Here is a 23658-nt window from a genome sequence, read left to right on the forward strand (position 1 = left end):
GGAGCTGTGACCATGAATCTCAAAGACCACTGACGGTGTCATTGTGATCTTCATGTGACGTGTTTTTAAACTGCACTTTAGTTCTGAAAGTGCCTCTCATTAAAACCTGGACTCTGATTAGATGCTCAGCAGGACATTGGATGGACTGAAGCAGAGTCTGGGACCTCAGTAATTATTAGTGCACAAACCAGCAAATATGTGAAGCTCCATTAATGCTGAACCACATCTACAGGTTGAAGAGCAACACCTCAGGTTATCTGGGACCAGCGTCGGTTTCCAACAATATAACTGAAGCTGTTTTTACCTGTAATGCTGGAATAAGCTACTGAATCACATGATCAGTGTTTACAATCTGTTTACTGAGGTTTAAACTGTCCTCTGTGCTTCTGCTTTGAGCAGCACGTTGTGCTTCTGCCTGTTTAAATAAAGTTTTGCTGCTTGCTTTCTTATGCTGGAGTTTGAATTCAGAGATCAAGAACTATAAATGAATTAACACCCACAGAGGAGGCAGCTTTGTTGTGTGTTTGGTTACAGAGTCACTAAGAAACACACACAATCCCCCGGCCTGGGTTACCATGGAGACAGTCAAACTTTCATTCACTTCCTGTTTCCACTGTTAGTCTGACTTCACTGGTTGGTCCCAGAGTATCAGAGACTCGTCCTCAGACAGACGCACACAGGTGAGTCAGCACAGGTATTATAACCCTGCTGGTTTCTGATCTGACATCGTCTCATTATTATTACTGAGTCTTGTTTTTATTTGGGAGCTTTATTAACACCACATTTATCTTCATTTTATCTGTGGTCTGATGATAGATGATGACAGCACAGTTTCACAGAAAGATGATACCATCAGTCAAATGTAAGAAAAAAGGAAATTATTGAAATGAAATGTTTATATTAAACATTAAAAAAGAGAAAAAGCTTTTTGTAAAATCTCTTATTTAAAAACGAACAGCTTTCATTGATAGCAGGTGAGAAACTGTGGCTGTGTGAATAAAGGAGTTCAGCACATGTGCATCAGAGCACACAGCAGGGGTAACCTGGACATCTGTGAAGGTTATTAATGCACAACTATAGCTGCAGGTTTAAGAGCAGTGCATGCTGCAGTCAGAACTGTTACCCAATGAAAAGATCTGCAGCTTCATGAAGCAGCTGAAAGATCAAACAGTCCAACATTTACAAAGTGCTGTTAGACGTCCAGCTGAAGCAGTACAGATGTGCCCCTGTCCCACATTCAGTCAAAATGAATGAGCTGCATATTTTAAAAATGAGATTACTGAGAATATTTGAATTGTGACTCAGATGGCAGATCCAGGCTCTCAGCCTCCAGCTGAAGCTTCCAGTCCTCCCCCAGCCAGAAGCTCTGATGCTGGGCTGAGAGACTTTGATCCTTCCCTGGATCCAGAAGTCCAGGAGGGAGAAGGAGAACAGGACCTCCTTCCTGATCTGGAGAGGCCTGAGGGAAAGAAAGATGGAGCAGACAGAGCTTTGAACAAATCCAAACCTCCTGAGCTTCACCTCCACAAAGGTGCAGACACTGATGCACAGATTCACATGTGACACCTGCAGCGTCCAGCTTGTGCCGCTGACATTATCTCCACTCTGATACAAGCCTCATTCACTCGCTCACACACGTTCATACAATCACCTTTTCCTCACAGTCACACACATGAATGTAATGAGGGGAACTCGGGGTTCACTGTCATTCCTCAGGATCCTTTGATATGCAGACTGGAGGCTCTGTTCTGTGGATGAAACACCGACTGCCTGAACCACTCTGAAGTGTTCATGATGGACTTCATCCTGATTAACACTACAATACTTGTTAGAGGCCTTTTATATGTAATAATATTCTTTTCCATTAAAGCTCTGAACATTCTCACTCTTTCTGGACCAGGTGTGACACGTGAAGGACACCGGCAAATAGGAGGACAGAACCTGAGAGCATTAGTCACATGACTTCAGCTGCTGCTGCCTCACCAACCACTGGCCCCTCGGTGAGTCTAGAGTTACAGCAGTGACCACAGGAAGTGCACACGTGTGATCTAAAGCTACATGTGGGCCTGTGACGATCAGTCTTCTCACTGTGGTAGACGGGTTTGTGAGTCCCTGTGATGCTGGGAGTGTCCAGGACAGTCGCTCCTGATCGGGTCATGGAAAGGCTTGAGTTAAGTTAGCCAAAGAGATGCGACTCAGACTGACTTCATCATGTTGGCAACGTGTCTGCATTGATAAATTCCAGTTATTCACAAATCAGAGAATAATTACAGTCATTCAGAGACAGATTGTGATTGTTTGGAGGATGTAATCGTTTCCTTCAGGGAGCATGTTGGACGCTCAGTGTCCGGGTGATTAGCTGGCTGATGCAACTACTTAGAATCAGTTTGTGAATATGAAGAAAATCAGTGCAGTCACTGGACAAACTCTGATTCTTCCTAGTTTCACTCTTGTTTCAGTCCAGTGTGACTGAGGTGGTAAAAAATAATGGGAGGAGGTGATCTGACTTTTAGCCACACAGCTGTCTGCTAGAGAAAAAGCCTTTGTGCACAACTTTCTTAAAGGCAAACAGCACCATGTTCACTGCAGCTGCAGCAAAGAGTGAAAGTTGGACTGAGAATGTTGTGACTGTTTCATGAGAAAGAGCAGGAAAACAACCATCACACACCCAGACACAGTGCTGGGATTAGAATTAGACTTTAGAGCCAAATGTAGGACAAAAGCTTTAATATAAAAGAGGAAAACCCAACAACAGCCAGAGCATGAAGCTCAAAACTATACCAATCACCAAGAAAGCTGACAGGCCTGTGACACGTCAGAGTTCAAATCATAAAGAAGTTGGTTTATTGACAACATGTAAAAAACCAAAATAATCAAGTCAACCTTCAGTTTAGAGCGAGTAGACCAATCAGGCACAGCAACAGCTCTAGAATAAGCAACAATTTTATGTATTACAGACAACCTTTCATATACCCACATACATATGGCTCATATGCTGTTTAAAAAGGGATCAAAGACCCAACAGATTACACAAAGTATAAAAATACTTTCATTCAGACAACAGTCAGCTGTGCATGAGACAGAGAGCCGACTACAGTTAGTAACATGGACTCACTTTGTTTCAGACACGACACAAAGTAACACAAAGCCACAAAGAGCAGAAACATCAAAAAGGAGCTGTGAGGCTAACAGCCACCCACACTTCCTGTGATGCATAATGAAAACAACATTAACCTGAAGGATGATAACAACAGAAATAAGTCTAAGCTAACGTTACACAGCGCTCACACAGCGCTGACTGTACAGGCCTCACACAGCTACGACCTGCATCCACAACACCTGATTCTACTGAACACAAACAAGTTAATGATATCTGAGCAATCCAGGGAAGGCTTCCAGGAACGTGAGGATCCAAAGACAGCTCTACAACAGCATCAGTCAGCAACAATGTTACTAATCACTGACTCTTTCATCCTTTTATACTCAATCAAAAAGTGCTGTGTTCACATTTGTGTCTGCTGAAAAGACTGAAAATGTTTTAAAGTTTGAATAAACTGACTGAACTTCTCACGAGTCCAACCGTGAGGAACACTTCCCCCCATGACACATCACAGGAGAACGTCTCAGTGGATGGGGGGGACAGTAGCTCAGTTTAGGCAGTCGCACTCAGAATCGATGCCTCCAGTCAGGGTCAAACGTGGTCCATTTATAATCATTTATAATTAAAGGGCTGCTGTAATGTTTGATTTATGTTGTATGACACAGAAGTGTATTACTTTGAAAATGTTATGCAATAAACTGTTTCATCAGTTGGAATAATTTAAATGGCTATGTTTGCATGGATAATTGTGAGTAGGATATATGTAAAAAAGTAAGTTAGATTAACTCAACTAATGTAATTTGTCAACTCAATATTACCAGAAATTTTAAATTAATATTAGGTTGCTTAAACTTAATTATGCTTTTACAGGTCAAACTAAATCATGTTGGTTTGTTGAACTAGTTGAGTTAGCCAAACCTAAAAATTACTTGCTGGATTTACTTAATAATATGCAAAATTTGTAACTTAAAAAGTTGAGTGGAAATTGTTACCTCAATTTTTTAAAGTTGAGCCAACAAAACATTTTTTAGAGTGTGGTAATGAGCAGCCTGCAGAGCTCTCCAACCACCCCGTCTTTAAAGCCCATGAAAGGTTTTCCTTTGCATGGTGAACTTTGGTGACAGAGTGCAGAGGAAGTGCTCTGTCTGCGTCACGTTAAAGGAACCTGAACTCCATCACGTTCTGTATTTCCAGCCTTTACTGGGGAAATGTCTGTTCTTCCTGAGAACCGCTGAGAAGGCCATAACCACCGCTAACATGCAGCAGGTCAGTAACTGGTCTGGGTCACCTACTCACCTGCAAATTTAACAAACTGCACAGACCTCATTGGTTGATTGTGACATGGATGCAGCCAATCAGAATCAGAATCAGAATGGGTTTATTGCCAGATGTTGAGGTTTACAACATTAGGAAATTGCTGCGGTGCTTCAGTGCAGACAATAAGAATTAAAGTGCTATGTAGAAAGAAAGATATGTGCATGAGATATACATGAGATATATACATGAGAATAAGAATTATGAGTGCTACGTAGAAAGATATATACATGAGTGCAGGTGGTGATCAGTGCCAAACATGAAATGATGCAGTGACACAGCGTAGGGTCATGTGTTAGTGGCGGGGACATTCATGTGGTTATTGTTCATGTGTCCAACAGCAGAGGGGAAGAAACTGTTCTTGTGGCGAGAGGTTCTGGTGCGAATGGACCGGAGCCTCCTGCCTGAGGGGAGCAGGTCAAACAGACTGTGTCCAGGGTGAGAAGGGTCAGCTGAGATCCGAGCTGCACGCCGCAATGTCCTGGAGGTGTACAGATCCTGCAGAGATGGGAGTCTGCAGCCAATCACCTTCTCAGCAGAGCGCACAACACGCTGCAGTCTCTGTTTGTCCCTGATAGTGGCTCCAGCGTACCACACGGTGATGGAGGAGGTGAGGATGGACTCGATGATTGCAGTGTAGAATTGCATCATCGTCCGTGTTGGCAGGTTGAATTTCTTCAGCTGCCTCAGGAAGTACATCCTCTGCTGGGCTTTCTTGATGACGGAGGTGATGGTGGGCTCCCACTTCAGGTCCTGGGTGATGGTGGTACCCAGGAAGCGGAATGAGTCCACAGAGGTGATGGGGGTGTCAGTCAGGATGATGGGGGGGAGTGGGGCTGTGTGCTTCCTGAAGTCCACAATAATCTCCACTGTCTTCTGGGCATTCAGCACCAGGTTGTTGTGGCTGCACCAAGACACCAGACGTTCAACCTCCCTCCTGTAGGCAGACTCATCCCCGTCCGAGATGAGTCCAATAACGGTGGTGTCATCTGCAAACTTGATTAGCTTGACAGACTGGTGGGTGGAGGTGCAGCAGTTGGTGTACAGGGAGAAGAGCAGAGGAGAAAGAACACAGCCCTGAGGGGAGCCGGTGCTGATGGTCCGGGAGTCCGAGACATTCTTCCCCAGCCTCACATGCTGCTTCCTGTCCGTCAGGAAGTCAGTGATCCACTGGCAGATGGGATCAGGCACATTCATCTGGGAAAGCTTGCCTCGGAGATGGTCTGGAAGGATGGTGTTGAAGGCAGAGCTGAAGTCCACAAACAGGATCCTGGCGTAGGTTCCTGGGGAGTCCAGATGCTGCAGGATGAAGTGTAGGGCCATGTTGATGGCGTCGTCTACAGACCTGTTGGCTCTATATGCAAACTGCAGGGGGTCCAGGAGGGGGGCCGTGAGGGTCCTGAGATGGGAGAGAACTAGGCGCTCAAATGACTTCATGACCACAGATGTCAGAGCCACGGGTCTGTAGTCATTTAGTCCAGTGATCCTAGGTTTCTTGGGGACAGGGATTATGGTAGAGGACTTGAAGCAGGCAGGCACATGACATGCCTGCAGTGAGGAGTTGAAGATGCCAGAAAACACTGGGGCCAGCTCGTTTGCACAGTGTCTGAGGGTGGCAGGAGACACACCGTCTGGGCCGGGAGCTTTCCGAGCATTCAGACTCCTAAACTGCTTCCTCACATCTGCTTCATGAATATGAAGAGTTGTGGTCGGAGGAGGTGGTGTGAAATCCTCTTTTGTGTGGGGTGAGGGGGCGGGTGTTGCAGGTGAACAGTTTGAAGGTGGTGATGGCTCTATGGAGGGGGGAGAGGTGGGGGAATGAGTGTCCAAAGTGCCTCTATTGTTGGGGTCGTTGGAGGTGTGAAGGCTGCCTGATGGCTCGTCAAAACGGCAGTAGAAGTCGTTGAGGGTGTTGGCCAAGAGCAAGTCATCAGTGGAGTGGGGGGTTTTAGGCTTGTAGTTTGTAATATTCCTAAAACCTTTCCACACAGAGGCCGTGTCATTCTCTGAGATCTGCTGCTGCATCTTCTCAGAGTGCTGATGTTTGGCAATGTCCACTTCTTTAGTGAACCTGTACTTGGCCTCTCTGTAGCAGTCCCTGTCTCCGCTTCTGAACGCCTTACTCTTTTCCAGCCACAGCTTTTTGAGTTTAGGGGTAAACCAGGGTTTGTCATTGTTATAACTCACCCTGGTGCGTGATGGCACAATGCTGTCCTCACAGAAGTGGATATAGGAGGTGACAGTGTCCGTAAACTCGTCCAAGCTGTTAGAAGCAGCCTTCATTGTGTCCCAGTCTGTGGTCTCCAAACACGTGCGAAGCTCCTCCACAGCCTTGTTGCTCCACAGTTTTTTGGTCCTCACGACAGGTTTGGAGAGCTTCAGCCTCTGTCTGTACGTGGGGATCAGGTGGATCATGACGTGGTCAGAAAGTCCGAGTGAAGCGCGCGGCACCGCGCGATAGGCCCCGCTGATCGTGCTGTAGCAGTGGTCCAATGTCCTCTCCTCTCTGGTCGGGCATTTAATATACTGCTTGTATTTCGGAAGCTCATGGCTCAGATTGGCTTTGTTAAAGTCCCCAAGAGCAATGATGAGAGAGTCCGGGTATGTCCGCTCCATGTGGAGAATCTGCTCTGCGAGTGCGCACTGAGCTGCTTGCGCATCCGCGTCTGGCGGGATGTAAACAGCGGCCAGGATGAATGAAGCAAACTCCCGCGGAGAATAAAACGGTTTGCAGTGAATAAAAAGATATTCCAGAGAGGGAGAGCAGTGCTGAGCAATCACTGTTACATCTGTGCACCAGCCACTATTGATGTAGAAGCAGACACCTCCACCTTTGGTTTTACCGGAGAGAGCGGCCTGCCGGTCCGCGCGCAGCAGATGAAAGCCCTCCAGCTTGAGCGCGCAGTCCGGGATGTCCTCACTGAGCCACGACTCCGTAAAACATAAGACACAGGAGGAGGCAAAGTCTCTGTTCATGCTTCTCATCAGGGCCAGTTCGTCTATCTTATTCCAGAGTGAGCGTACATTAGAAAGGAAGATCCCAGGAAGGGCCGTTCTCAGTCCGCGTCTCCTCAAACGCACGAGTACGCCGGCTCGCTTACCTCTCTTTCGACGTCTCACTTTCCTGATCAGAGTCAGCAGTAAATCTGCCGCAGATGTGACAAATATTGGAAATAAATCCACAGGCGTTGTAGTCCTGCAGTTAAGGAGCTCTTCTCTGGTGTAAGCATATCCAGAGGAGTGCCCAGACACAGAAGAAATGCACAAAAACAAGACAAAAGTAACGCACTGAAGCACCAGGGCATCCATACGCGGCGCCATCTTGGTAAAGACTGATCTTCTCGTGCAACCTGATGTTTCCAGGAAGTGAACTTTGGCGTGTTGGACTGCAGCGGTGGCGGCGGCGTCCTGAACAGTCTGGAAACTCTGCTGACTCACATCATGTTACCTGCTCTCAGGTCGCAGCAGGTAAAACACCTCCATCGATTCAGGCTTTCACTGAGCACAAAAAGGGAGATGTTTTAAGCTTCCAGTGATCACATGATGCCATATATGAAGACTTTGTTGATGGTGGGAAGGAAAAACTCTCTTTAAACAGGAAGAGACTGATAGCAAAGAAAGGGGCAGGGAGGGGCAGCCATGAGGGGTAAATCCTGTGAAGAGAAGCCAGTGTAGGAGAAATCTGCTGTTTCTAGTCCCTGTCGGGACTCTTGCTGCTGCATTTTGGATTAACTGAAGGCTTTTCAGGGAGTTTTTAGGACTTCCTGATAATAATGAATTACAGTCGTCCAGCCTGGAAGTAATACAGTGGGGCAAAAAAGTATTTAGTCAGCCACCGATTGTGCAAGTTCCCCCACTTAAAATGATGACAGAGGTCAGTAATTTGCACCAGAGGTACACTTCAACTGTGAGAGACAGAATGTGAAAAAAAAATCCATGAATCCACATGGTAGGATTTGTAAAGAATTTATTTGTAAATCAGGGTGGAAAATAAGTATTTGGTCACCTCAAACAAGGAAAATCTCTGGCTCTCACAGACCTGTAACGTCTTCTGTAAGAAGCTTTTCTGTCCCCCACTCGTTACCTGTATGAATGGCACTTGTTTGAACTCATCATCTGTATAAAAGACACCTGTCCACAGCCTCAAACAGTCAGACTCCAAACTCCGCCATGGCCAAGACCAAAGAGCTTTCGAAGGACACCAGGAAAAGTATTGTAGACCTGCACCAGACTGGGAAGAGTGAATCTACAATAGGCAAGCAGCTTGGTGTGAAAAAATCAACTGTGGGAGCAATCATCAGAAAATGGAAGACATACAAGACCACTGATAATCTCCCTCGATCTGGGGCTCCACGCAAGATCTCATCCCGTGGGGTCAAAATGATCATGAGAACGGTGAGCAAAGATCCCAGAACCACATGGGGGGACCTGGTGAATGACCTGCAGAGAGCTGGGACCAAAGTAACAAAGGTCACCATCAGTAACACACTTCAACGGCAGGGAATCAAATCCCGCAGTGCCAGACGTGTTCCGCTGCTGAAGCCAGTGCATGTCCAGGCCCGTCTGAAGTTTGCCAGAGAGCACATGGATGATACAGCAGAGGATTGGGAGAATGTCATGTGGTCAGATGAAACCAAAGTAGAACTTTTTGGTATAAACTCAACTCGTCGTGTTTGGAGGAAGAAGAATACTGAGTTGCATCCCAAGAACACCATACCTACTGTGAAGCATGGGGGTGGAAACATCATGCTATGGGGCTGTTTTTCTGCCAAGGGGACAGGACGACTGATCCGTGTTAAGGACAGAATGAATGGGGCCATGTATCGTGAGATTTTGAGCCAAAACCTCCTTCCATCAGTGAGAACTTTGAAGATGAAACGAGGCTGGGTCTTCCAACATGACAATGATCCAAAACACACCGCCCGGGCAACAAAGGAGTGGCTCCGTAAGAAGCATTTGAAAGTCCTGGAGTGGCCTAGCCAGTCTCCAGACCTCAACCCCATAGAAAATCTGTGGCGGGAGTTGAAAGTCTGTGTTGCTCGGCGACAGCCCCAAAACATCACTGCTCTCGAGAAGATCTGCATGGAGGAATGGGCCAAAATACCAGCTACTGTGTGTGCAAACCTGGTAAAGACCTATAGTAAACGTTTGACCTCTGTTATTGCCAACAAAGGTTATGTTACAAAGTATTGAGTTGTATTTTTGTTATTGACCAAATACTTATTTTCCACCCTGATTTACGAATAAATTCTTTACAAATCCTACCATGTGGATTCATGGATTTTTTTTTCACATTCTGTCTCTCACAGTTGAAGTGTACCTCTGGTGCAAATTACTGACCTCTGTCATCATTTTAGGTGGGGGAACTTGCACAATCGGTGTCTGACTAATTACTTTTTTGCCCCACTGTAAATGCATGAACTAGTTTTTCAGCGTCGCTCTGAGACAGGATATTTCTAACTTTAGAGATGTTGCACAAATGGAAGAACGCAGTCTTACATATTTGTTTAATATGTGCATTGAAGGACATGTCCTGGTCAAACATGACTCCAAGGTTCCTCACAGTGTTACTGGAGGCCACACCTTGGGCTTATCTGTACCTGCTGGTTTCTCTTTGTGGGGTTTGACTGTAGAGCAGCTGTTACATAATGATCTATGAAAAGTCTGATTTGTGTGCAGTGCTCCTCCTGATGCTTTTGGCCTGAATAAGGTAAAAAGTGAAACAGGAAACACATTAACCTTTGTTAAAGGAGCTTGCAAAGAAAAGCGTCTGGACTTCTTTAAGTTGCTTGAAGACGTTTCACCTCTCATCCGAGAAGCTTCTTCAGTTCTAAGGTCAAATGGTGGAGAGTCCCAGATATAAACCTAGTGGGAGTAACCCCCCACAGAGGGACAAAAGGACCCCCTGATGACCCTCTAATCGCCTGAGCCAAGGTGTGAAACTGGGTGTGGGTCCCAATCAGCCAGAGTTTCGGGTGTGTTCATTGTGAAACCTGGCCCCACCTTATCATGCGAATTCCTGAGGTCAGATGGCCCAGGATGTGAGTGGGCGTTAAGGCGTCTGGGAAGGGATCTCAAAACTGGATTATAGATGGCAGAGAGTTGGTGTCGTAAACCCCCGCCTCTGTTCAAAGATGGTCGCTCACAGTGGACATAGATGGCTTCTTTCACTCCTCTTTCAAACCATCTGTCCTCTCTGTCCAAAATGTGAACATTGGCATCCTCGAAAGAGTGTCCTTTATCCTTAAGATGCAGATGGACTGCTGAGTCTTGTCCTGTGGAGGTGGCTCTTCTGTGTTGTGCCATGCGCTTGTGAAGTGGCTGTTTGGTCTCTCCAATGTAGAGGTCTGAGCATTCCTCGCTCCACTGTACAGCATACACCCCATTGTTAAGTTTGTGTTTTGGCGTTTTGTCTTTCGGGTGAACCAGTTTTTGTCTGAGCGTGTTGCTGGGTCTGAAATGCACCGGGATGTCATGCTTGGAGAAAACTCTCCTGAGTTTTTCTGATACACCGGCTACATAGGGGATGACAATGTTGTTGCGTCTGTCCTTCTTATCCTCCCTCGCTGGTGTCTGGTCTTCTTTTCTGTGCCTCTTTGCTGACTTTAAGAACGCCCATTTAGGATAGCCGCACGTTTAGAGTGCTTCCTTTACATGTGTGTGTTCCTTCTTTTTTCCTTCAGGCTTAGAGGGAACATGTTCTGCCCGGTGGTGTAGGGTCCTAATTACTCCAAGTTTGTGTTCCAAAGGGTGATGGGAGTCAAAGAGGAGGTACTGGTCCGTGTGTGTGGGCTTCCGGTAAACGTCGATGTTGAGTTTGCCGTTCTCTTCAATGTGCACAGCGCAGTCCAGGAAAGGCAAACAGTTGTCCTTTGTGTCTTCCCTGGTGAACTTGATGTTTTTATCCACAGCGTTGATGTGCGCAGTGAAGGATTCCACTTCTTGTGTCTTGATTTTGACCCAGGTGTCGTCCACATATCTGTACCAGTGGCTGGGTACTCTTCCTTTGAAAGAGCCAAGAGCCTTCCTTTCCACTTCCTCCATGTAAAGGTTGGCTACAATAGGTGACACGGGGGAGCCCATGGCACAGCCACGTTTTTGTCTGTAAAAGCCTTCGTTGTACTTGAAATATGTAGTGGTGAGGCAGAGGTCTAACAGTGTGCAGATCTGATCGGGTGTGAAGTTGGTCCTGTCCTCCAAGGAGCTGTCTTCTTGTAGTCGTTTTCTGACAGTCTCCACGGCCTCCATGGTGGGTATGCAAGTGAAGAGAGAGACTACATCAAAGGACACCATGGTTTCATCTGGATCCAGGGTAAGTTTCTGGACCTTGTCGGTGAAGTCGGTGGAGTTCTTGATGTGGTGTGGGGTGTTCCCCACGAGAGGAGCAAGGATGGTAGCAAGGTGTTTAGCAATGTTATAAGTGGCTGAGTTTATGCTACTGACTATGGGTCTGAGTGGGACAGCTTTCTTGTGGATTTTAGGAATGATGCAGGGTATGGCATCCCCTGGGTAAAGGCGGTGATATGTAAGGCGGTCAATAATTTTGTCCTTTTCAAAGTCTTGAAGGCAAGCTATAACTTTCTTTTTGTAGCTGCTTGTGGGGTCTCGCTTTAGGGCTTCGTAGGTATTGTTGTCACTGAGGAGAGTAGTGATCTTTGTATGGTAATCTGTAGTGTTTAGGACCACGGTGCATCTTCCCTTATCAGCTGGTAAAACAGTGATGTTGTGGTCTTTGCTCAGGGAAGCGACGGCCTTCTTTTCCTGTATTGTGAGGTTGGATGGAGGGACTTTGGCACTGGAGAGCGTGGCTGAGACTTTCATCCTGATTTGCTCTGCTTCTGTCTGTGATAATTTATTAATCCGTATGGCAGATTCTGTGGCTGTGATGAGGTCCACTATGGGCAACTGTTGTGGAGAAATGGCAAAATTGAGTCCTTTGGCTAATACTCTCTTTTCAGGTTCAGTGAGAATCCTGTCTGAAAAGTTCTTAACCCATTTCTCCTGACTGACTTCAGGTCTGTTTTCTTCTCTGGGTTGTGTAGGTTCAGGATGAGGAGTGTGTGTTTTTGAAAGCAAGGTGTGAAATTTCCTGCGTTGTCTTTCTTTTCCTTTAGAGTGTTGGGCCCGCTGAGCCTTGTCCACAAACTTGTAAACCTCTTAGAGATTGGAGAGGGTAGAAGGATTTCCAGTTCCTGCAGGGTCTGGCTGATCTTGATCTGGAGGGCATCTATGGTGAAATGGACCTGTCTTATCCTTTCACTTAAAAGGTGATTTTGTGCTCTCTGTAGAATCAAGTCTGCTCTGTATCCCCTGACAGTGGATCCAAGGCGCAGGCTCTTAGGAACAACTCTGCTTTGTCTACATCTTAGGTTGAAACGGAGATGGTTCCTATAATCCGCTAGTTTCCTTGATTCCCTTTCATACTCCCGCACCAGTTGAAGGGTGTTCCTCCCAAAATGTACGGCAATATGTCTGTGAAGGTGCAGCGTATGTCTGTACAGTGCAGCGAGGAATGCTCAGACCTCTACATTGGAGAGACCAAACAGCCACTTCACAAGCGCATGGCACAACACAGAAGAGCCACCTCCACAGGACAAGACTCAGCAGTCCATCTGCATCTTAAGGATAAAGGACACTCTTTCGAGGATGCCAATGTTCACATTTTGGACAGAGAGGACAGATGGTTTGAAAGAGGAGTGAAAGAAGCCATCTATGTCCACTGTGAGCGACCATCTTTGAACAGAGGCGTGGGTTTACGACACCAACTCTCTGCCATCTATAATCCAGTTTTGAGATCCCTTCCCAGACGCCTTAACGCCCACTCACATCCTGGGCCATCTGACCTCAGGAATTCGCATGATAAGGTGGGGCCAGGTTTCACAATGAACACACCCGAAACTCTGGCTGATTGGGACCCACACCCAGTTTCACACCTTGGCTCAGGCGATTAGAGGGTCATCAGGGGGTCCTTTTGTCCCTCTGTGGGGGGTTACTCCCACTAGGTTTATATCTGGGACTCTCCACCATTTGACCTTAGAACTGAAGAAGCTTCTCGGATGAGAGGTGAAACGTCTTCAAGCAACTTAAAGAAGTCCAGACGCTTTTCTTTGCAAGCTCCTTTGACTACGATGACCTGGATAACTGAGAACCTTCACAGACATTAACCTTTGTTGTTATTGCTGACTTTTGACCCTGTGCCCAGTCGTGGGGCTCTGTGCAGGATGGCGCCTCGTGTCCACACGTCCAGTCCTTTCTGTCCTCGGTGGATCAGTTTGTCAGTAATCTGAGCTCAGCCCGACTGAACATGGAGAGAAAGTTACAGCTGCAGCACGTGGAGCTTCCTGACGCCATCAGCCAGCTGAGCAGCCCTGCAGACTACAGAGCAGCAGGTATGAAGCTCAAGCTGTTCACATCTCACACAAACAATAAGACTGTTGGAAATACAGGAAACATCGTTTAAAGGTTTAAAAATCAACTCTCAGGTAAATCAAACCAGTTTATCTGTGGAAGCTGAAGGAAGAATCTGACCTGAGACGATGGCTTCTTTGAAATAATGAATCCGTGTTCACGTGTGTTTGGAGGAACTCGTGTGTTTCACTCTCAGCTAATAACAGTGAGCTGGTGGAGTGTCTGGAGGAGGTGTTGACCCTGTGGACCAATCAAATCAAGCAGGTACTGACGGAGAGCAAGCAGATGAGAAAAGAGGCCGACGACATCGGGCCGTCGGTCGAGCTGGAGCACTGGAAGAGCCGCACGGTGACCTTCAACAGGTAGACGTGTCCTCTCAGCTGGATCTCCTGTAGCGTCAGCATTTACAGGTTTCACTTTAAACTCAGTTTATCAAACATGATCTGACGTCTGTGGACAGAAGCTCCTCAGACCTGGAACAGTTTAGTCTCCACTCTGAGACTTCAGGACAAAACCACTTTTACACAATATAACTTTCTGTTATTTCTCTTTCTGCTCTTTAAAGTTGAAATGTTCCAAAATATTCATGTGTTTGTTTGTATAATAGTTTTTAACCCTTTCATGCATGAATTATGATGACATCAATCAGGATTCTTTCTTTAGTATTTTTATTCATCTTTAGGGATGAAAAAAGATTTTCGAACTTCATTTTCTTAAACATGTATTTTTCCATCTTGGTTTGAAGAAATGTTTTGCGCACTTACACTGGCTGACCAGTAGGTGGCAGGTATGGAGCGACACATCAGAGTCCAATATAGAGTTTATGTGCAAGTACGACATCAACACTGCCACGAATACAAGCAAACAGCCTTTGAACAGCTGTGTGTGTGTGTGTGTGTGTGTGTGTGTGTGTGTGTGTGTGTGTGTGTGTGTGTGTGTGTGTGTCAGTCTGCTGGAGGAAGTGAAGGGTTCTCAGGTGAAGAGGTCTCTGGGGGTCCTGCAGGTGGCTCAGTCTCGGTGCCTGCATGCCTTCAGTTCACAGCTGTTGTCTCGACGATGCTGACATCATCACTGATCGATTTATTGATTTATCAGGACAGAGACATCACTGTGGTGGCCAACGAGGCAAAGGACAACGTCAAGTATCTTTACACCCTCAACAAGTTCTTTGGATCTGTGGAAAAATCCACTCCTGTGAGAAAAACACTCTTCATGTCTTTCTGTATAAAACCGTCTGCAGCTGTTTGAGTCCTTCATGATTGTGAGGAACAGAAAACAGTGAAGACATCGTCACACATCATTCACAGAGAGGGTGTAGTCACAAGTCACAGCTGAGACAAAGGCCTGTCTGTAACTTAAGAAGAAGAAGAAAGAATTAAAGTGACTGTTTAAAAACTAAAGACTTCTTCTTTTCTTTTCTCAGTTTCAGACTTTTAAAAATGTTTAAAAAGATCAAAGAGACAAACAGGTTTCAATAGGACAGAGATCACAGCTCAGTCTGAGATGTTCCAGCTCTGATTTATCAGCAGTATTTCTCTGATTGATCTTTTTTATTAGTTTGTATTTTCTGTGATGGTGAATTTGTCAGTTTGTGCTGATGAGTCGGGTGTTTCACCTCCACCAGCTTCTTTTTTAATGGTTTTTATTATTTCTTCTTTTGCATCGTGTTCTGATGACAAACCGTTTTCTTGTTACTGGATCAGATATGGTGGATACAGGATTCTCCAGCTCAGCCTGAATGTGCATTTATTTGATCTCTACATGTCAGTAATGAGGCTGCTGTCTGTTCCTGCTGTGTCAGCAGCTTTGTTTCTCACACTGAAGCTCGTATCAGTCACCGGACAAACCGTCTCTCATCCTCCGTCTTCCTTTTCTCCTGGCTCCACAGACCAGGATGCTGGAGCACATTCCCAGTCTGATGAACGGCATCAAGATGATCCACGTGGTGTCCCAGTACTACAACACCTCAGAGAGGATGAGCTCACTGCTGCTCAAGGTCACCAACCAGATGATCAGCACCTGCAGGAGCTACCTGCTGCAGGGCATGAGGCGTGTCTGGGAGCACAGCAGGTACCGCAGCACACCTGAAACTTACATTAGACTTAAACTCCTGTTCAGATCGTCATAGAGTTTAGACTCAGACTAACAAATAGACTCAGTAACATGTGTGTGTGTGTGTGTCAGGCCGGTGCTGCTGCAGAGAATCTCTGACTGCTGTAATCTGAATGCGGCGTATCAGCGAAGCTTCCACAGCGTCAGAGACAAACTGAGAGAAAACCCTGAGAACAGACAGTTTGACTTCAGGTGATCAGTAACTGACTCTGAGTCAGAGCGTGTCAGCAGCGTCACGCTAACCTTTACACACGTGTGTGTGATTTCAGTGAGAACTACATCTTCGGGAAGTTTGACTCTTTCTGCCGCCGTCTGGAGAAGATGGCCGACATGGCGTCCACGCTGGAGAACCTGGCTGCTCTGCAGAGCATGAAGGTGGATGATTGTCAGATTAGAAACAAGTGACTCCATCAGATATTCATCAATGCACAATAATAATTATAATAAGACATTTATAATATAAAAATGGTCGAATTAAAGCCAATGCAAAGCTACAGTGATGAATGGACATTTGTAATGATTTTGTATAAATGTATTTCCTCCTTTTATTATTTATTAATCGTGTCAAAAGTCTATTTTCCAGTTCTTCCATTTCAGTGTGACAGAAATGAGACGGATTCAAACTGAGCTCAGGTGGAGGGCGTGGAGAAGATCTGTGTTCGCTACCAGAACATCGTCTCCACAACTGAATCCAAGACCTGTGACGTCCTGGATCAGCGCAAACTGGAGGTGACTTCAAGGGGAAACAATAGAATAAGATAAACAGAATAACATACGATACAAAATAGAAAAATACTATATCTGTCATTTATGACAATAATCATTGAATTATACTTTGAATCTCAGTGTTTATGTGAATCCTAGTTTGGTCTTCACAGTATTGGCCAACAATAACAATGATTGATTGGATCATTGCTCACATTTATTTTTTAAAATCAGCTGAGAAAAGATCTAATTTCAGTTTTTCATCAGAGGTGAAGGTCACCGACTGCCAGACAGTCACGGGACTTACAAAGATACAGAAGACTTGATTTTCAGTCTCATCATGTGCATCCCTGTGCTCTGCTGCCAAAACTGAATCTTGATTTCTTTGAAAATTCTGAAATGATTCTGATCATTCTCCACTTTTATTATTATGGTCTGTGTGTCAGATTGGGCCTGAATATTATTCCAGATATGCTTCCTGACAGAAATCTTCTTCTTTTCTTAATCCTGTGCTTTTGGAGCAGCTTTGTGCTTTCAGTTTCTGTAAAAGTGTGTTAAGAAAACAAAAAAGGCTCTACAGTGTGTTTGTGGTTTGGTGTTTTAATGGTTTCTTTTTCTTTGTAATAATAGAAAAGCTGGTGCTCAGAGGAAGAGGGCGGCTTTACTTGTGTCTGTTAGGATGCCTGGGTCGTTGACCCAGGGGTTTTGAGTTTATTATATTATTTATACTTTCTAGTTTTTGGTTTCTTTGAGTTCTGTCTTATAGTTTATGTCTCTGTCTTCTCTAGCTGCTCTGTCTCCCCTGTCAGCTGTATCCCCTTGTCTAGTTCGCGTCTCTGTGTGTCCTTAGTGGCTATATCCCCGTGTCCAGTCAGTGTCTGTGTCTGCCCTGGTCCCACGTCTCTGTTCCCTCTGTTGCAGTGCGTGCGAGTCTGTGTCTTTGTTCTGTCTGTGTTATGTGTTTCCTGTTTTACTTTGAAAGTCCATGTCTGATGTTAATGTGTCTGGTTTTGCTTCCCCTTGTCTCGTTAGGCCTGATTTGCCCCAGCTGTGTTTCCCTCCTGTTACTCATTCCCTGATTGCTCCTTCTGTGTATTTAAGCCCTGTGTTTCTCTGTGTCCGTGTCGTGATCTACCGTTTTCCTAGCTGTGTGTTCTGTCATTCCTCTAGTTTAAGTTTTTTCAGTTATGTTATATTTTGAGTCTTAAATTAAAGCCTTTTTGAGTTCACTTCTGTCTCCAGAGTCTGCACCTTGGGTCCTATTCCTGCCTGCACACAGCCACACCTAACAGTGTCAGTGACAGAAATGAAAAGAAGCTGAAATGAGTGAGAAGGACGATGAAGGAAACATCTGTGCTGTGTCTGCTCTGTAAGGAGAATCTCTGTGTTTCTTTGAATTCTTGCACTTTGACTGTCTGCTCTCCTGATAACTGATGATGGAGGAGAAGACATGAAAAACAAAACAGCTGAATAGAAACTACTGACTCTGCAGGACCCGTTGTCCTCAGTCACCATGTTGACCTCAAAACGTCTCAATCACAAATGTGGTGTTACAGATTTCACCAATTACAAGCCAAATGTTGTGTATTACAAATGTGTTATTATCATGTAATTGTAAGTTTGTATGCTGTGTTATCATCACATCCTAAAATAAGAGCTTTTTAACACCTCAGCAGAGATCAGGTGCTGTTGTTCTTTTGAACACTTCACCTTTTAAAACACTGAAAATGATAAGAAATGAGAGGCAGAGTGAAGAGAAGGGGCTCAACACACATCCTAGGGGAGCCTGTGTTCAGTGTTCTTGTGCTGGAGGTGTTGCTGCTGACCTGTCTGCTGTCTTCCTCTCAGGAAATCCAGCAGCCAGTTACACAGCGAGGTGCTGATGCCCAGCAGATCCAGTTTGTGAATGAGTTGCTGGGGAAAGATGGTGTTGAACACTGAAGTCCGTGAACATCATTCTAACATATGAGTGTCCAGATGTGTGAGGGCTGAATAAGAGTACAGTTGAAATGGCATCCTTGGTCGAGAGGTTTGACCGGTATGTGACTGACATGGATCCAGGTTGGAGGGAAGTTTTGATTTGATGCATGACTAACTGTTCACAGCTCTTCATAATGATGGAGGTGAGTGGGACCAGACAGTTGTCCTTCATGCAGGAGGGACACGACTACTTCAGTACAGGAATAATGGTGGAGAGTTTGAGGCTTGTGAGAACAACAGCCTGACTCAGTGAAGGATTAAAGATGTCTGTAAGTATGATTGGACTACAACAACCAACATTCATCAGTCCTATAAATGAGATTGTCACGGTCTGTCTGACAGACCGTGGGGATATGGGGGAATGAGGACCCAAAACGCATGGTTCTGCGATGCAAACGGTGCACTTTATTTACAGTGAAGGTAACAGATGCACAATAAATCCCCTTTGCTCCCTAGACTCCCATGTGTGTGTTCCCCTCCGACGTCCGTGCTCGTGCTCCCGGCAGTTGTGTTTCTGCACACCCTGTGCGTGCTGCCCTTCTGGTCCCTCGTTCCACCTGCAGGACAATACAGAAGCAGCCGTTAAACACTGAACCCGCGCGCACACACGATCCGCACTTCCTAATACTACACACTGACTTGGAGTCTTAGCTTAATGATCCCGCGCCAGTGGGAGCTCCAACACTCTCCTAAGTAGCTCCCCCGACGAGCCCTGATCACCAACAGGTGTGTGGCAGGAACTTCAGGTGTGGCCAGTCCTCCTGCAGGGCCACACCCATCAGGCCTGCATGTGGCTGTTCTCCATCCTCCAGCCACACATGTACACACCCTGCCTCTACATATGAGTGGAACACCGAACACAGCATAGTGCAGAAAAACACACATCCCCAAATAACAACAACAACACTAATAATAATAATAATAATAATAATAATAATAATCCATCCTGCTCACGGACCCCCGAGTCCTCCAGAGCCGGGTCCGTGACAGAGATGGTGATATTCACACAGGTCACTTTTTGATGGGCGGAGCAATGTAATTACGCACTGACTGATTTGCGCGTTTAGAATTTACACATTTGGTTTTTAAATGCTTTTCTTGTTTGTTTCACTACTAATATAGCTACTTTTGGATTATTTATGTATTTATTTATGTGAGATGTTCTTTTTTTTATTTTGTATTTGTTATTTGGTCGAGTGTGTAAGACAGATAAAGACTGGAACGGCCTGTAAACACAGTTATAGTGGAAAAAAGAAGCCAGTTTCTCTGTTTCCCTCCCACTGTGGTGTTTTTGTTCTACATTTGAATCAAATGTTTTGGGTTTTTCTGAACACAGACTGCTGCCTATGCACTTGTACCTTTATTAAAAAACAAATATTTGATGGAAGTTGAGTCTCTGAAGGCACACAGGTGTTTGTGCCAAGCAGGAGCTCTCTCTAAAGCACTTGTTGGTAAAAATGAATCCATTCAGTGTGACTGGACCTTCATGTTCTCTACCTGATCTCCCCTCATGGCTTTTTTTTACCAATGTTACACTACAGTGCTATTGATCCGTATCCATCCCCTCCCTGCTCAGCATGACCTCCATGACTGTTAGTAATAAAATATGCGTTCCTGTGGGTCACTTTGGGTCGATAAACCTTTTGGAGAGTGTGCGCACGGCAGCATCATCATCACAGTGGAGCTTCATCACAGCTTAATCTGTAGGAGTTGTGCGGGACTGTGGGTGTTCAGAGGATGTGAAATGGCCCTGCCCCTATAATCTGAGCTTTGTCTTGAACTAGAAGAGCTAATCTGCCTATGGGGCCTCTTAGAATAGACACAACAGTCTATTCAACCAAGGCTGCTACTAAACGAGATGCACAGATGTGGCCACACATCATTCTCCATATGTGATCCTCTCGGGCACCTGCTTCAGGCACTTGTAGCATCAAATTAATCCAAATTAATATAAATTTTATATAAAATATGATGTCCAAATCACGGACAAGCAGCATCCCACCGCTGTTTATGTTTTTAAACCGATTTTGCACAGAGAAGCATTTTTTGAAAACTGTATTGATTAGGGCTGTTCGATATAACGATATTGTCACGGCCAGGCGGATCAGCTGCACACTGATCAGCCCTCTCTGTTTCTCTTCCTCTTCTCTCTCGCCGGGGCGGAACTCACTGTGGGTTCACGCCCTCAGCCCACGCCCTCGGGAAATGAGACACCTGGGTCTCATTAAGGGGAGCAGCATTTAAGCCAGGAGGTGACTGCTGTTCGTCGCTGGATCGTTGTCTACCACGCGTTAGTGAAGTCAAGCTACAGCAAGTTTAGTTAAGAGTGTTTTCCTTTGTGCGTCGTTCTTAACCCTGTCTCCCTGTCTACAGAGCTTCCTGGATTTCCCCCGTGTGATTCCCGTGTGGTAGTGTCGGAGTGTGAGCCTGTGATCGTGTGAGTGGATACTCTGAAGAACGCGTGCTTTCCCCTGGACTTCCCTGGAGACCCCTTCTCCCCCCACTCAGCTGTACATAACACCCCCCCGCACATTCTTGTATATACACTCCACACTGACTCCAAGATGGCGCGGCCACGTCCAGACGCCTTCCTGACCGCTCCGCTCCGACTACGTGACATGAGGGACTGCAACATTCTGTGCTTCACGGAGACATGGCTGTCCCCCACCGTGCCGGACCAGGCCGTAACTCCGTCGGATTCATTCTTTGTGCTCCGCGCGGACAGAACGGCAGAGTCGAACAAAACCAAAGGTGGAGGAGTGTGTTTCATGGTAAACAGAAAGTGGTGTGATGCCAGGAGCATTTCTACTCTCTCCAGCGGCTGCTCGCCACATCTGGAGTTCCTGAGCATTAAGTGCCGCCCTTTCTATCTGCCCCGTGAGTTCACCTCAGTCATCGCCACGGTGGTCTACATCCCACCCCAAGCGGACACAGGTATGGCTTTGTCCGAATTACATGATGTGCTGAGCTCGCTTCAAAACAAGGACCCGGGCGCAGCCCTCATTGTAGCAGGAGACTTTAACAAAGCGAACCTCAGACAAGTCATGCCAAACTTTTACCAGCATGTCCCGTGTCCAACGAGAGGGGATCGGATTTTGGATCACTGCTACACGCCATACAAGCAGGGCTACAAAGCTGTCTCACACCCGGCTTTTGGGAAGTCTGACCACAACGCCATCTTCCTCATTCCCCAGTATAAACAAAGCATACGGAGGGAAGACGTGACCAAGAGGGAGGTAAAACGGTGGACTGCCCAATCAGAAGCTACGCTACAGGACGCACTCAACGACGTAGACTGGGACATGTTCAGAGCATGCGCAGTCGACATCAACGAGTTTACGGAAGTAGCAGTATGCTTCGTCAATATGCTAGCGGAGGAGATTATCCCCACTGCGAGAGTCACCACATTCCCAAACCAGAAACCGTGGATGGACAGATCGATCCGCACTGCAGTAAACGCCAGGACCGCCTCCTACAACGCGGGTCTCGCCACTGGCGATATGAGCGCCTACAAAGCGGCCTCATACGGCGTGCGGCGCGCGGTGAGAGATGCCAAACGCAGGTACCGGGAACGTGTGGAGTCCCGCTTCCACCAGGGCGACACACGGAGCATGTGGCACGGACTACGCACCATTACGGACTACAAAGCCAGGGACACTGCGCCGATCAACGCCGACTCTGCATTCACCAACGAGCTGAATCGGTTCTACGCCCGTTTCGAGGTTAGCCAGGCGGCTAATGCTATCTACCGCCTGGCTACCGAGGACAGTGACGTCATCAGCGAGAGACCGGTGACCAGCATACGTTATGTAATGTACGTTTCATGTTGTACTCATGGTCCTTTGTTAGTCCAGTTTAGGATAATGTCTCTGACGTATGTTTCATATCAAATACAGGGAGTGCAGAATTATTAGGCAAATGAGTATTTTGTCCACATCATCCTCTTCATGCATGTTGTCTTACTCCAAGCTGTATAGGCTCGAGAGCCTACTACCAATTAAGCATATTAGGTGATGTGCATCTCTGTAATGAGAAGGGGTGTGGTCTAATGACATCAACACTCTATATCTGGTGTGCATAATTATTAGGCAACGTCCTTTCCTTTGGCAAAATGGGTCAAAAGAAGGACTTGACAGGCTCAGAAAAGTCAAAAATAGTGAGATATCTTGCAGAGGGATGCAGCAGTCTCAAAATTGCAAAGCTTCTGAAGCGTGATTATCGAACAATCAAGCGTTTTATTCAAAATAGTCAACAGGGTCACAAGAAGCGTGTGGAAAAACCAAGGCGCAAAATAACTGCCCATGAACTGAGAAAAGTCAAGCGTGCAGCTGCCAAGATGCCACTTGCCACCAGTTTGGCCATATTTCAGAGCTGCAACATCACTGGAGTGCCCAAAAGCACAAGGTGTGCAATACTCAGAGACATGGCCAAGGTAAGAAAGGCTGAAAGACGACCACCACTGAACAAGACACACAAGCTGAAACGTCAAGACTGGGCCAAGAAATATCTCAAGACTGATTTTTCTAAGGTTTTATGGACTGATGACATGAGAGTGAGTCTTGATGGGCCAGATGGATGGGCCCGTGGCTGGATTGGTAAAGGGCAGAGAGCTCCAGTCCGACTCAGACGCCAGCAAGGTGGAGGTGGAGTACTGGTTTGGGCTGGTATCATCAAAGATGAGCTTGTGGGGCCTTTTCGGGTTGAGGATGGAGTCAAGCTCAACTCCCAGTCCTACTGCCAGTTTCTGGAAGACACCTTCTTCAAGCAGTGGTACAGGAAGAAGTCTGCATCCTTTAAGAAAAACACGATTTTCATGCAGGACAATGCTCCATCACACGCGCCCAAGTACTCCACAGCGTGGCTGGCAAGAAAGGGTATAAAAGAAGAAAAACTAATGACATGGCCTCCTTGTTCACCTGATCTGAACCCCATTGAGAACCTGTGGTCCATCATCAAATGTGAGATTTACAAGGAGGGAAAACAGTACTCCTCTCTGAACAGTGTCTGGGAGGCTGTGGTTGCTGCTGCACGCAATGTTG

At 46.2% G+C, this 23658-nt stretch overlaps 2 protein-coding genes across 2 annotated transcripts; both read left to right on the top strand.

The window, feature by feature from the left end:
* The first annotated feature begins 590 nt into the window (after nt 1–590).
* Nucleotides 591–17815, top strand: LOC106675754 (dynein axonemal heavy chain 5). The gene is made up of 9 exons (XM_024804226.2): nt 591–680; nt 1306–1531; nt 1901–2000; nt 4295–4366; nt 7778–7882; nt 15711–15892; nt 16007–16126; nt 16204–16309; nt 16518–17815. Exons 3-9 carry the CDS (start codon nt 1959–1961, stop codon nt 16665–16667), a joined length of 777 nt encoding a protein of 258 aa, XP_024659994.2. The 5' UTR covers nt 591–680; nt 1306–1531; nt 1901–1958; the 3' UTR covers nt 16668–17815.
* On the top strand, nt 17816–22533 carry LOC112435595 (uncharacterized). The gene is made up of 3 exons (XM_076889634.1): nt 17816–18008; nt 18488–18677; nt 20809–22533. Exon 3 carries the CDS (start codon nt 21184–21186, stop codon nt 22531–22533), a length of 1350 nt encoding a protein of 449 aa, XP_076745749.1. The 5' UTR covers nt 17816–18008; nt 18488–18677; nt 20809–21183.
* Nucleotides 22534–23658: the final 1125 nt, after the last annotated feature.

Source organism: Maylandia zebra, linkage group LG11 (assembly GCF_041146795.1).
Source record: "Maylandia zebra isolate NMK-2024a linkage group LG11, Mzebra_GT3a, whole genome shotgun sequence".
Taxonomy (NCBI): Eukaryota; Metazoa; Chordata; class Actinopteri; order Cichliformes; family Cichlidae; genus Maylandia; species Maylandia zebra.